The 13404-nt window shown below is 47.1% G+C and overlaps 1 protein-coding gene across 1 annotated transcript in view; it reads right to left on the bottom strand.

The window, feature by feature from the left end:
- fbn2b (fibrillin 2b) overlaps positions 1–13404 on the bottom strand; it is a 408379-nt gene that overhangs the window by 228380 nt on the left and 166595 nt on the right. The window contains exons 24-29 of the mRNA XM_072482639.1: positions 11727–11954; positions 9639–9764; positions 9181–9309; positions 5798–5923; positions 2465–2590; positions 830–952 (exon numbers count right to left, since the gene is read on the bottom strand). Coding sequence (XP_072338740.1) covers positions 830–952; positions 2465–2590; positions 5798–5923; positions 9181–9309; positions 9639–9764; positions 11727–11954 — 858 coding nt within the window. The remainder of the gene's footprint in view (positions 1–829; positions 953–2464; positions 2591–5797; positions 5924–9180; positions 9310–9638; positions 9765–11726; positions 11955–13404) is intronic.

The raw sequence follows: 13404 nt of genomic DNA, 5'->3' as shown, positions 1-13404 counted from the left end.
TCAATCTCTTCTCATAAGACCATTCCAAGGATTAGTCTGGTGATCCTGTGCTGCACTCCCTCTGTGGCAAGTACATCCTTCCATTGATAAGAGGTCTAAAACTATACACGACACTCCATTTGTGGTCTCACCGAGGCTCTATACAATTGCAGCAAGACATTTTTACTTAAGTACTCAAATCTCGCAATGAATACCTTTAGCTGCACCTGCCCGATAGCTTTCAGTGACTCATCAACGGGGACAGCTAGGTCCCTTTGGACATCAATGCTTCCCAACCTCTTACTAATTAAGAGTAACAGCCTCATCTTTTGCACTTACAGCTGGGCGCCCCCCGTCATTGAGGATGATTGCGGAACCTCCTCCTCTGGTTAACTGGCCTCCACCATTCATGACTGGGGCAGTACAGCAGAGCTTTGATCTGATCTTTAGTTGTGGGACCACTTAGCTCTGTCTATTGCATATTGCTTATGCTGTTGTAGCTTCACCTGGTTGACGCCTCATTTTCAGGTATGCTTGGTGATGCTCTTGGGTGTGTTATTCTTGACTTCTCATGTAACCAGGTTTGGTCACCTTTCTTGATTGGCGATGGTTGAGTGAGGGATATACTCCGCCCTGAGGTTACAGATTGTGGATGAATATAATTCTGATGGCCCTCAATGCCTTGTGGATGTTCAATCATAATGGGAGTCATAAACCAATCAGTAATAAAGGTAAAGCTGTACAGCCTTTGGAAACGGTATCAGGCTCGATATTGAATACTGTTGGTATCACCATGACAGTTTACTGTACTGCGGGGCATTGCCAGTTTTAAGAGTCCCATGCTGCCTACCTGCACATGTCCTTTTGTCGGGCATCAGCGCGTAGCCCTCACTACAGCTGCACTCGTAGCTTCCCTCCGAGTTTGTGCAGTGTGTGTCACATCCCCCGTTCATGATTGTGCATTCATCAATATCTGAAATAGGAAAAAGTCAACTGATAGCTGAGTCTTTATGTAACACACACTTTATTAATCTCACAGGGCATAAATGAAAAACAAAATGAGGATCTCCTGCAGTAGTGTGAGCAGGATTAGTATCCAGACCAGAGGAACAATATAAATGGCTCTGAAAAGACTCAATAAAGGATAACCATGCCTGAGGGAAAGGGTAAATAAGAACCATAGAATCCCTAAAGTACAGAAGGAGGTCATTCGGCCCATCGAGTCTGCACAGGCCCACTGAAAGAGAAAACCCACTCAGACACGGGGAGAATGTGCAAACTCCGCACAGTCACCCGAGGCTGGAATTGAACCCGAGTCCCTGGCGCTGTGAGTCAGCAGTGCTAACCACTGTGCCATCGTGTCACCCCATGGAATTGGAATTCCCCCAATGTGATGAACGGTTACTGCCTTATCATCATGTAAGGTGATGTCCCCTTTAAGACCGGGCTTGTAACCCTGGGGACTCCGCCTCTGGCTCCGCCCATCTGGGAGCCATACATAAGGGCTGCCTCATGGTCTGTAACAGTCAGCTCTTGTCTCTAGCTCTAGCATAGTTATTAGTCTAATAAAGCCTTCTTTACAGTTTAATATCTAAGTGTCATTATTGAGGGTACCTCACCCAAGAATCAGAATTCTTTTTTTTTTAGAAAACAGAAGATTGCAAGGTGAGGTTTCCAAAATCAATAAAGGGAGCTGACAAATTCAACTGTGGAAAAAGCTATGGTAAACTATACAAAATTTAAAAGTAAGCAGGGTAATATGGGGAACTTTATCACTCAACTGATAATCAGATTATGGAACAAATGACCACACTTGGCTATTGGGACAAAAGCAGATGTGAAAGAGGTGTCTCTGGAGTGAGAAGATGGAGGATTATTGTGGGTAGGTGGCATTGAGGGACATGCTGGGAAACTGGGTGTTTGGAACCGAGGGTTTATGGTAAGAAGGTGGGTAGATGGTGTTGAGGAATAATAATAATAATGGTAAGAAGGTGGGTAGATGGTGTTGAGGAATAATAATGGTAAAAAGGTGGTTAGATGCCATTGAGGGATGTGGTGAGAAGACGGTTTTGAGGGATATCATGTTGAGGGTTGGTGGAGCAATTCAGCTATGCTGTCCATGTTTGCATCAAGGCTGTGATGAGGACTGGAACCGAGTGACCCTGGCGGAACCCAAGCTGAGCACCAGTAGTGGGTTATTGCTGGGTAAGTACTGCCAGATAACACTCTCCATGACCCACCTTCCATCACTTTGCTTATTATTGAGGGTTGACAGAGGGAACACTAATTGGCCGGAGTGAATGTAATCTGAGAGGATTCCCTTCGCTCACCATGTTTGACTTCAGCCATGCAACAGTTCGCTTGTCCAGAAGGATGAATAAACATCTGAGCAGGTTAAATTATTTTTGTGGAGAGTAACATTCCCATGTTTAGTCAGTATTTCACACTTTATTGCACTGCCCAATGTCAGCTCGGCAGCCCTTACCCACACAGCCCTGTCTGTCGGCCGTGCCCTGATATCCTGAGTCACAGGCACACTGGTAGGTCCCAATCATGTTCACACAGCGCCCATTCTTGCACAGGTTTTCACTCAGTGAGCATTCGTTGATATCTGCATGAGGGAAGAAAAGTGTGAGTGTTTAAGAGTCGCAGCGAATTGAACAGAGAAAACAAACACCAGGCAGCACGTTCAACTCAAAACATTCCAGATTACTAGTGAAGCTTTCAGGATCAATGATGAGTAGCAGGGGGGAAAAGGACTCATCATTACCCTAAGCTTGGGAGCACGACCTTCACTGGACAGTTGCCAGCCCTCCAGGTTTGGCCTTGGCCTTCCAGGAATGAAAGACTAAGCACTGAGATTCTACAGCGAGCAAAGCACGGGAGAAAAATCACATGGGCCTTAAAAAGGACTGCGATGTTGCTTTCATTGAGCGCTTTAAGTGATTAATTGTAATGTGATTGGAGATGGAAAAGTGGCAGTTTGGTTGATAAGACCATAAGACATAGGAGCAGAATTAGGCCATTCGGCCCATCGAGCCTGCTCTGCCACTCAATCATGTTTCTCATCCCCATTCTCCTGCCTTCTCCCCATAACCTCTGATCCCCTTATTAATCATCTGTCTTAAAGACATCCAGTGATTTGGCCTCCACAGCCTTCTGCGGCAAAGTGTTCCACAGATTCACCACCCTCTGGCTGAAGAAATTCCTCCATATCTCAGTTTTAAAGGATCATCCTTCAGTCTGAGGCTGTTGCCTGGGGTTCTTTTTTTTCCTACTGGTGGAAACATCCTCTCCACATCCACTCTATCCAGGCCTCTCAGTATCCTGTAAGTTTCAATTACATCCCATCAGGGGCTGGTTTAGCACAGTGGGCTAAATCGCTGGCTTTTAAAGCAGACCAAGCAGGCCAGCAGCACGATTCAATTCCCCGAACAGGCGCCGGAATGTGGCGACTAGGGGCTTTTCACAGTCACTTAATTGAAGCCTACTTGTGACAATAAGCGATTTTCATTTCATTTTTCATTTCCTCATCCTTCCAAATTGCAACAAGTACAGACCCAGAGTTCTCAACTACTCCTCATACGACAAGCCCTCCATTCCAGGGATCATTCTTGTGAACCTCCTCTGGACCCTTTCCAAAGCTAAGAATCTTAGTATCTTAAGAATCTAAGTATCTAAGAATCTTGAACATCCTTCCTTAGATACGGGGCCCAAAACTGCTCACAATACTCCAAATGGCATCTGTCCAGAGCCTTATACAGCCTCAGAAGTGCATCCCTGCACTTGTATTCTATCCCTCTCGACATGAATGCTAACATTGCATTTCCCTTCCCAGCTGCCAACTGAACCTGCACATTAACCTTAAGAGAATCTTGAACAAGAATTCCCAAGTCTCTTTGTGCTTCTGATTTCCTAAGTCTTTTCCCATTTAGAAAATAGTCTATGCCTCCATTCTTTCTACTAAAGTGCATAACCTCACACTTTTTCACATTGTATTCCATCTGCCACTTCTTTGCCCACTCTCCTAGCCTGTCCAAGTCCTTCTGCAGCCCCCACTTCCTCAATACTGCCTGTCCCTCTGCATATCTTTGTAACATCTGAAAACCTAGCAGCAATGCCCTCAGTTCCTTCTTCCAGATCGTTAATGTATATTGTGAAAAATTGTGGTCCCAGCACTGACCCCTGAGGCACACCACGAGTCACCAGCTGCTATCCTGAAAAAGACCCCTTTATCCCTACCCTCTGACTTCTGCCAGTCAGCCAATCCTCTACCCATGCCAGGATTTCACCCTTAACACCACGGGCTCTTAACTTATTTAACAGCCTCCTATGCGGCACTTCTGGAAATCTAAACAGGCCTTCTGGAAATCTAAATAGATCATGTCCACTGGTTCTCCTTTGTCTAACTTCCTTGTTACATCCTCAAAGAACCCTAACAGATTTGTCAGCCATGACCTCCCTTGACGAAGCTGTGCTGACTCAATTCTATCTTATCATGCACTTCCAAGTACTCCGCGATCTCATCTTTAATAATGGACTCTAAAATCTTACCAATGTCTGAAGTCAGCTAACCAACCTGTAATTTCCCATCTTCTGCCTCCCTCCCTTCTTAAACAGGGGTGTTACATTTGCCATTTTTCAGTCCTCTGGGACCCTTCCTGCCTCCAGTGATTCCTGAAAGATCACCCCCAATGCCTCCACAATCTCCTCAGCTATCTCCTTTAGAATCCTGGGGTGTAGTCCATCCGGTTCAGGTGACTTATCCACCTTCAGACTTTTAAGTTTCACCAGAACCTTCTCCTTGAATGAGCCAGCCAAATGATAAGAGAATTTGTTCACATTCCACTTGGTTTGGCAAGGTGGGACGTTGCCACGGTGGAGATGCTGGACAACCAATGGCGGGAATGTGGGGGCAGGGCAGTTGGCAACAAGAGATCATGTGATGAAGTGTCAAGGAAAACATTCAACCAGAATTGGCAACTTTGAGTTCTTCAGACCTTGGGAGATGTGCTCGTAACCTCTGGCTTCCCCAGCATTGCATTTAGGGATACCCCAATGATGCGCTGGGGAATCCCTCGAGGAAATTCCCACATAAATATTTACTCGGCAATTGCGCAGAAGTGCTGACTTCCTCTGGACAATTGCACTGGGCTGGGAACCATCCAACATAAGCGATTTAAATCACTAACTTTGGATGGTTCTGCCAGTTAGAAGGGAATAATGTTTCTAATTCCAGACTAACCATTTAAACACTCAGACCTAGCCTTGCACGGGCACCCCTCCGAAAGATGACCGTCCACACCCACCACTCCGCATCCACACCCGAACAGACCACCAATGCCCCCCCGGCCCTCCTCTCTGACCCCTTCTCTGCTGGGTCTGACATGACCCCTGCCCACCCCCGCCCCCATTCCCTAAACTTTATAACTTACCTGCTCCTTATAAATGATCCCTTTAAACATTCCCTTTATGGCAGCGACTACCTTAAAAAGGGGGAGTGACTTGCCTCTCTGCGTCCCACTTACTCCACGCCGATGCTGCCTGGGGCGTGCTTCGCTGCTCCTGTCTCACTCAGCCTGAGTGGGGAAGGTTGGGCGAGACAGGGGCTTTGGAATCCGAGCTCAGGTAAATGTGGCGAGAGTGCCAATCCGATGGAGAATGCCACTCTGAGGAAGTTACGGGCCATTATATTTGTTTGAAGAAAGCTGAATCTTGCTTCCACTGCCACAAAACTTTAGAAATTACTCCACAGATTTACATTAAAAATGTAATATCTGTGAAGAGTGTTTTACAATGGATTTGTGAAACTGCTTACCCACACAACCGTCTCCCTCAGGGGTCAACTCATGACCTGGCGGGCAAATACACTCATAGCTGCCTTCCGTGTTAACACAGGTTCCTCCCCGACACAGCAAGGGGTCCCTCTCACACTCATCGATATCTGCACAGAGAAATGGTTCGGTACAGTCAACAGAAACCTTGCTCCGATTCCTCCTTACACCAGCAACTGGCTCAAGCACCAACTTAATGTAGATTTATTTCTTGGGATAAAACCAGTAGCAGTGAGCATACAGCACTCAGTGTACAACTGTGAATGTGATATAACTGCTCCTTAATCTGTATAAATCCATTCCACAGAGAGATATTATTTCACTAACACAAAGAACACAATATTGTGACAAAGTGTTGAACTTCCTAAGGTGGAGGAGCAGGAGAGGGTGGGACTGGGAGCACAGATTGAGACGGAGGAAGTGGTGAAAGGGATTGGGAGCATACAGGCGGGGAAGGCCCCGGGACCAGACGGATTCCCAGTTGAATTCTATAGGAAATATATGGACTTGCTGGCCCCGCTACTGATGAGAACCTTTAATGAGGCGAGGGAAAGGGGGCACCTGCCCCCGACTATGTCAGAGGCAACGATATCGCTCCTCCTAAAGAAGGAAAAAGACCCGCTGCAATGCGGGTCCTACAGGCCCATTTCCCTCCTGAATGTGGATGCTAAGATTCTGGCCAAGGTAATGGCAATGAGGATAGAGGATTGTGTCCCGGGGGTGGTTCATGAGGACCAAACTGGGGTTGTGAAGGGGAGACAGCTGAATACAAATATACGGAGGCTGCTAGGGGTAATGATGATGCCCCCACCAGAGGGGGAAGCGGAGATAGTGGTGGCGATGGATGCCGAGAAAGCATTTGATAGAGTGGAGTGGGATTATTTCTGGGAGGTGCTGAGGAGATTTGGTTTTGGGGATGGGTATATCAGGTGGGTACAGTTGCTGTATAGGGCCCCGATGGCGAGCGTGGTCACGAATGGACGGGGGTCTGACTATTTTCGGCTCCATAGAGGGATGAGGCAGGGATGTCCTCTGTCCCCGTTATTGTTTGCACTGGCGATTGAACCCTTGGCCATAGCATTGAGGGGTTCCAGGAAGTGGAGGGGAGTACTCAGGGGGGGAGAAGACCACCGGGTATCTCTGTATGTGGATGATTTGTTGCTATATGTGGCGGACCCGGCGGAGGGGATGCCAGAGATAATGCGGATACTTGGGGAGTTTGGGGATTTTTCAGGGTATAAACTGAACATGGGGAAAAGTGAGTTGTTTGTGGTGCATCCAGGGGAGCAGAGCAGAGAGATAGAGGATTTACCGTTGAGGAAGGTAACAAGGGACTTCCGGTACTTGGGGATCCAGATAGCCAAGAATTGGGGTACATTACACAGGCTTAATTTAACGCAGTTGGTGGAACAGATGGAGGAGGACTTTAAGAGATGGGACATGGTGTCCCTGTCATTGGCAGGTAGGGTGCAGGCGGTTAAAATGGTGGTCCTCCCGAGATTCTTTTTTGTGTTTCAGTGCCTCCCGGTGGTGATCACGAAGGCTTTTTTCAAAAGAATCGAGAAGAGTATTATGAGTTTTGTGTGGGCTGGGAAGACCCCGAGAGTGAGGAGGGGATTCTTGCAGCGTTGTAGGGACAGGGGGGGGCTGGCACTACCGAGCCTAAGTGAGTACTACTGGGCCGCCAATGTTTCAATGGTGTGTAAGTGGATGGGAGAAGGGGAGGGAGCGGCGTGGAAGAGATTGGAGAGGGCGTCCTGCAGGGGGACTAGCCTACAAGCAATGGTGACGGCACCGTTGCCGTTCTCACCAAAGAAATACACCACAAGCCCGGTGGTGGTGGCTACATTGAAAATTTGGGGGCAGTGGAGATGGCATAGGGGAAGGACGGGAGCTTCGGTGCGGTCCCCGATAAGAAACAATCATAGGTTCGTTCCGGGGAGAATGGATGGGGATTTGGAGCATGGCAAAGAGCTGGGGTAGTACAACTGAGAGATCTGTTTGTAGATGGGATGTTTGCGAGTCTGGGAGCACTGACGGAAAAATATGGGTTGCCCCAAGGGAATGCATTTCGGTACATGCAATTGAGGGCTTTTGTGAGGCAACAGGTGAGGGAATTCCCGCAGCTCCCGACGCAGGAAGTGCAGGATAGAGTGATCTCAGAGACATGGGTGGGGGATCGTAAGGTGTCGGACATATACAGGGAAATGAGGGACGAGGGGGAGATCATGGTAGATGAGCTGAAAGGGAAATGGGAAGAAGAACTGGGGGAGGAGATTGAGGAGGGGCTGTGGGCTGATGCCCAACGTAGGGTAAACTCATCGTCCTCGTGTGCCAGGCTAAGCCTGATACAATTTAAGGTGTTACACAGGGCACATATGACTGGAGCACGGCTTAGTAAATTTTTGGGGGTAGAGGATAGGTGTGCGAGATGCTCGAGAGGCCCAGCGAATCACACCCACATGTTCTGGTCATGCCCGGCACTACAGGGGTTCTGGGTGGGGGTGGCAAAGGTGCTTTCGAAGGCGGTGGGGGTCCGGGTCGAACCAAGCTGGGGGTTGGCTATATTTGGGGTTGCAGAAGAGCCGGGAGTGCAGGAGGCGAGAGAGGCTGACGTGTTGGCCTTTGCATCCCTAGTAGCCCGGCGCAGGATATTGTTAATGTGGAAGGAAGCCAAACCCCCGGGTGTGGAGACCTGGATAAACGACATGGCAGGGTTTATAAAGTTAGAACGGATTAAGTTCGTGTTAAGGGGTTCGGCTCAGGGGTTCACCAGGCGGTGGCAACCGTTCGTCGATTACCTCACAGAAAGATAGAGGGAATGGAAAAGAAGTAGACAACAGCAGCAACCCAGGGGGGAGTGGGGGGGGGGGGGGGGGGGGGGGGAGGGGGGGGGGGAGGAATCGAACGGACTCTCAGAGATGTTATTGTATATGTATAATATGTATAGGTAGTTGTTATAGGTAATTGTATATTGGATTGTTGGATTGTATTTTTGGAGAGTATTTATTTTGGACAAGGCAGTTGCCATTCAGTTTTGTTTTTGTTTTTGTTTATATAATATTTATTTATTTGTTTAAAACTGGCCACTGTTATTTATATTGCTTTATTGTTGTGTAAAAGAAACACTACGTACTGTTATGTTTGGCCAAAAATCTTGAATAAAATATATATTTTTTTTAAAACAGCTGGGCGTGTCAGGTTGATGTGTCTTCTTCATTCCTCATATTCTTCAGTTCTGATGTACCTAAGGCACAGTGTTTCACTCAGTACAGTCATCCTCAGCTGCTGCGTGATTCACTCTGGCTTACGATTGAAATACGGGTCATGGACAGTCAGCAGTAATTAGCCAGTAATTGTCACTTACCCATACAGTTCTTCATCATCATAAAACCACTTTCATACCCATCAAAGCATTCACATTCAAAACTGCCCGGCGTGTTCACACAGGTGCCATGCCCACACAGATCCGGTGATATTCGGCATTCGTTGATATCTAAAAGTAAAAGACAGCAAACTCAGTCCGCGAGCGTGAGAGAGCGGGGGAAAGAGAGAGAGGAGACAAGAAAAGAGACCGAGATAAACAGAAAAAGAACACGAGACAAAGAGGGTACAGGTGAACAGAGTGAGACAAATAGAAAGGAAGAGCGAGATTAAGATAAGGTGAGATAGTCAGAAAGAGAAAGAGAAAAGGAATGAGACAGAGTGAGATACAAATAGGAAAGACAGATAAACAGAAGACAGAGAGCAAAGTTGAGAGATTGTTACCTATATCTGTCTCAATAATGAACTATAATTAACCAGTCTCTCTGAGTGATGTCCTACCTGTACAATTCCTCTCCTCCATGTTTAAGGCAAAGCCACTCTCACAGCGACATTTAAAGCTGCCAATCGTGTTCCGGCAAGTTCCATACGTGCACAGACTGGAGAAGACCTTACATTCATTGACATCTGAAAGAGAGGGAGGCATTTAGTGCAGTCATTAAGAACACTGGGGAAAACAGGTGGGGCATTTTCAGTCTAATGCCAAACAATCCAGAAAAGAACCTGACAACACAAGATGGAGAGTTGTCTGTACAGGTGGTAATCTGTATGTGTACAGGCAGTGGGAAACTGAATGTATGTCAATACCCAGGAAGACAGGAACAGGATTCTCCAGCCTCTGAGCTGCGTGTTTCTCATCAGCGGGAGGCAGCATGGCATTCGCTGGAGGCAGGATTCTCTGTTCCCGCTGCTGTCAATGGGAATTTGCATTGAAGGAGCCCCCCAACCATCAGGAAACCCGTGTGCGGGGGTGCGTTGACGACGTGACCAGACAATCCCACTGCCAGTGAACGGCCAGAGAATTACGGCCAGGAAAGGAGAAACTGGCCAGAACTGAAGCCATAATGGAGCATTGGGACAGATTGTGATTCAACGGCATTCATTGTTCTGGTCACTACTGGAAATAGTAAACTGAGCCAATCATCTGTCAGAAACCACCTGGACTGAGATGGTTTCACTCCAAGAAGGGAGTGGAACAGTAGCACAGTGGTTAGCACTTCTGCCTCACTGCACCAGGGACCCGGGTTCAATTCTGGCCTTAGCGTGTGAATTTGCACGTTCTGCCAGTGTCTGCGTGGGTTTCCTCTGGGTGCTCTGGTTTCCTCCCACAGTCCAAAGATGTGTAGGTTAGGTGGAGTTTGGGCTTACGGTGATAGGATGCGGGAGTGGGCATAGGTAGGGTGCTCTTTCAGAGGGTCGGTGGTGATTTGATGGGCCGAATGGTCTCCTTCTGTACTGTAGGTACTCTATGGTTCTATAGAATGGCTACATTCTCTGAGTGGCTAGTGTGGAGTCCTACTCCATAACAGTAAACATGCAACTGAGACAAACTTCCCCCCCCCCCCCCCCCCCGCCCACTTCACAGCCACCTGGCTCTGGTTGCAAATGTCACTGTCCGGTTTTCACTTGATAGTGAGCCGGAGAAAGCAGGAAAAGGACACAATGGGAGTGAGAATATCCCAGCATCCTAAGCGCCAGTGAAAGGGCTCTATATTTAATCAAACTGTTAAACACCAAGATCCCTCGAATGCCATAACATCTGTGAGATGTGCTGGCTTTAATGTGGATCAATTGTACCAGATGGGGCATTGCCTCTGGAACAGTGTGTGTCAGGAGCATGACAAATTGAGAAAGATATTAAATACTAGGGACAAAGAACAGCTATGAAACTGAAAACACCATAAATAGTCCATGCGATCCAGGGGACAAATATTTCAGCTCATAAACAATAATAAATACTTGATCTATGCGATCAAGTACCCTCGAGTTTGCAGTTTTTCTGCACTTATCGAAACTTTAAAAGTAAATTGCCCATGACATTTCCGACACTTAATGCTGCTCGGAATGTGTTACAGTTCACTTTTACATGCAGCGTGTAGGCTGGAGCTACGGATAGTGATGGTAGAGGCTCCAACTTTCTTTACATCACATAGCTGCCCAGGAATCTGTCGCAATCTTGTCACCTGCCATTGGCATGTGTTGGAAGGATTTGCAGGTTGTTAATCATCTTGTTTGGCCACCTTACGAGCACTTCTTCCTTGCTCATCGAGCTTCTTACTCTGAGGCAGCCCCCCACCCCCTCCACCCTCCCCTCCCACCCCCCACAGTTCATGGATGAATATAATTTATTTCCTTATACATGATGGATACAGGTTTGGAAAGATAACTCTAAATCTTGTTCCACAGCACCACCTATTAGCCAGGACCAGAAACTACCATGTTACACGTAACTGTTTACATACACAGTTTCACTGTTGAATGTTGACATAAAAACTTAATCAAAAATCGAGACAGCAGGGAGTTAGGTATTCAGGAGAATGCCAATGCATGAAATACATAGATTGAAATGATTATTAATTGAGCCATTACCTTTGTAGAACGGTCTACCTGTCAAAACATCACCCCTGTTAGCAAATCCTGGTCCCCTGGGGCAAATGGTCTCATATTCCCGTGTGCCAGGCTGTGGGCATTCCTCACAGTCCCCACCCCATGCATGGCCAATTGAACAGCAGCAAGTGTCAATGCGGAAGCGGCCTGCCATTGGTTCTGTGCACTCGTCCTCCTCCCACTTCAGGTAGCAGTGTTCCAGGCGAACATCTAGAGGAGATAGACAGCATGAGGTTAGTCCCAAGGAAGTGCACAAGAATGGTCCATCATCGGGTGACTGCACTAATGGCAATCAAATAATTATTCCATGTTAACAGTGCTTCGTATTTAGCTCAGAGTAAGTTAAACTACAGACAGTAAAGGCACAGGAGGTGCTGAAAATAAGCAGTAGACACATCAACAATGAAAAAGAAGCCAATTCCTCCACTGATTTTTCAAGCTCACTATTTGGCCACTTCAGTTAGCCATGTTAAAGCCAAACATCTGTCCTGAGGCGGTAACTGTTCATCAGAGCCCCACATCTGTGAAAAGTGTGAGGGAATCTATATTGTTAAATTTAATTTGTATGTTTTTAAGGCAGTTGCACTGAAAATTAAACTGAAAGGAAAGCAAAAACACTAAACCTAGAAACAAAACTGAACTTTCCAGTTTTTAAGGAAACAAAAGGAAGCTGAGGTTTGGGAAATCAAAATTTAGCACAGTTGGCTGGACATCTGGTTTGTAATGCAGAAGAAGGCCAACAGCGCAGGTTCAATTCCCGTACCAGCTGAGGTTATTCATGAAGGCCCCACCTTCTCAACCTTGCCTCTACCCTGAGGTGTGGTGATTCTCACCACCAGTCAGCTCTCCCCCTCAATGGGGAAAGCAGTCTATAGGCATCGGGGACAATGGCGACTTTACTTATTTGCTTACTTTTACAGGGGATGCATTACCACGACCCCGGCCTAAAAACTGGTTTGCACCTCACTGACTTGAAATCTGGCTACTCCACAACAATAACGTTGGGGGGGGGGGGGCAGCCTTAATTAGACCAGAATTGGACTTCTGTCCCTCAGGGCCAGGTAATAGCCCCCGAGAGAGCTGCTAGCCAATCCCAGCAGCACCGGAAGACAGGAATGGCCGCTGCTGGGACTACAACCAGTTCCCACAAAGAAGTAATGATGTCTCCTGGACTTACGTAAGTCTGAGGATTTTGGGTGTGCATGAATGGGAGACCCCAGTGAGGGGAGAGGGTGGGGAGTCAGGTTAGAGAGGCCAAAGGGTGAGGGGGGAGGGGCAAAAGTGGGTTACCATCAAAGGTCATGTACACTCAATGGGCACAAGAAACCCCCAACCAAGGTACCCCCCACTAGGCTGCCTGATAACAGCCCACTCTGTCAAAGCTGCCAGTACCTCAGTCTTGCCCTCTGCCTCCACAAGGAGATTTTCTGTTTTAGTCCCTAATCATTCTTACTATTTCTTTAACAATCCTTTTACTTCTTTATGCTTCTAAAAGATTTTCTTTTATTTGACTCAGTAATCTTGTCATACTCTCTCTTTAGATTCTTATATTGTTTTTCAATGTTTCCTGGCACTCTCTGCCTGGTTCACTGTTGTATTCGCTACCTGACATTTGTCATAAACCTCTACTTCCTGCTTTTGCATAATTCTGTTGTCATCC

Source organism: Scyliorhinus torazame, chromosome 18, assembly GCF_047496885.1.
Source record: "Scyliorhinus torazame isolate Kashiwa2021f chromosome 18, sScyTor2.1, whole genome shotgun sequence".
Lineage (NCBI taxonomy): Eukaryota > Metazoa > Chordata > Chondrichthyes > Carcharhiniformes > Scyliorhinidae > Scyliorhinus > Scyliorhinus torazame.
The sequence above is the reverse complement of the archived record's forward strand: the minus strand, read 5'-3'. Positions and strand labels throughout refer to the sequence as shown.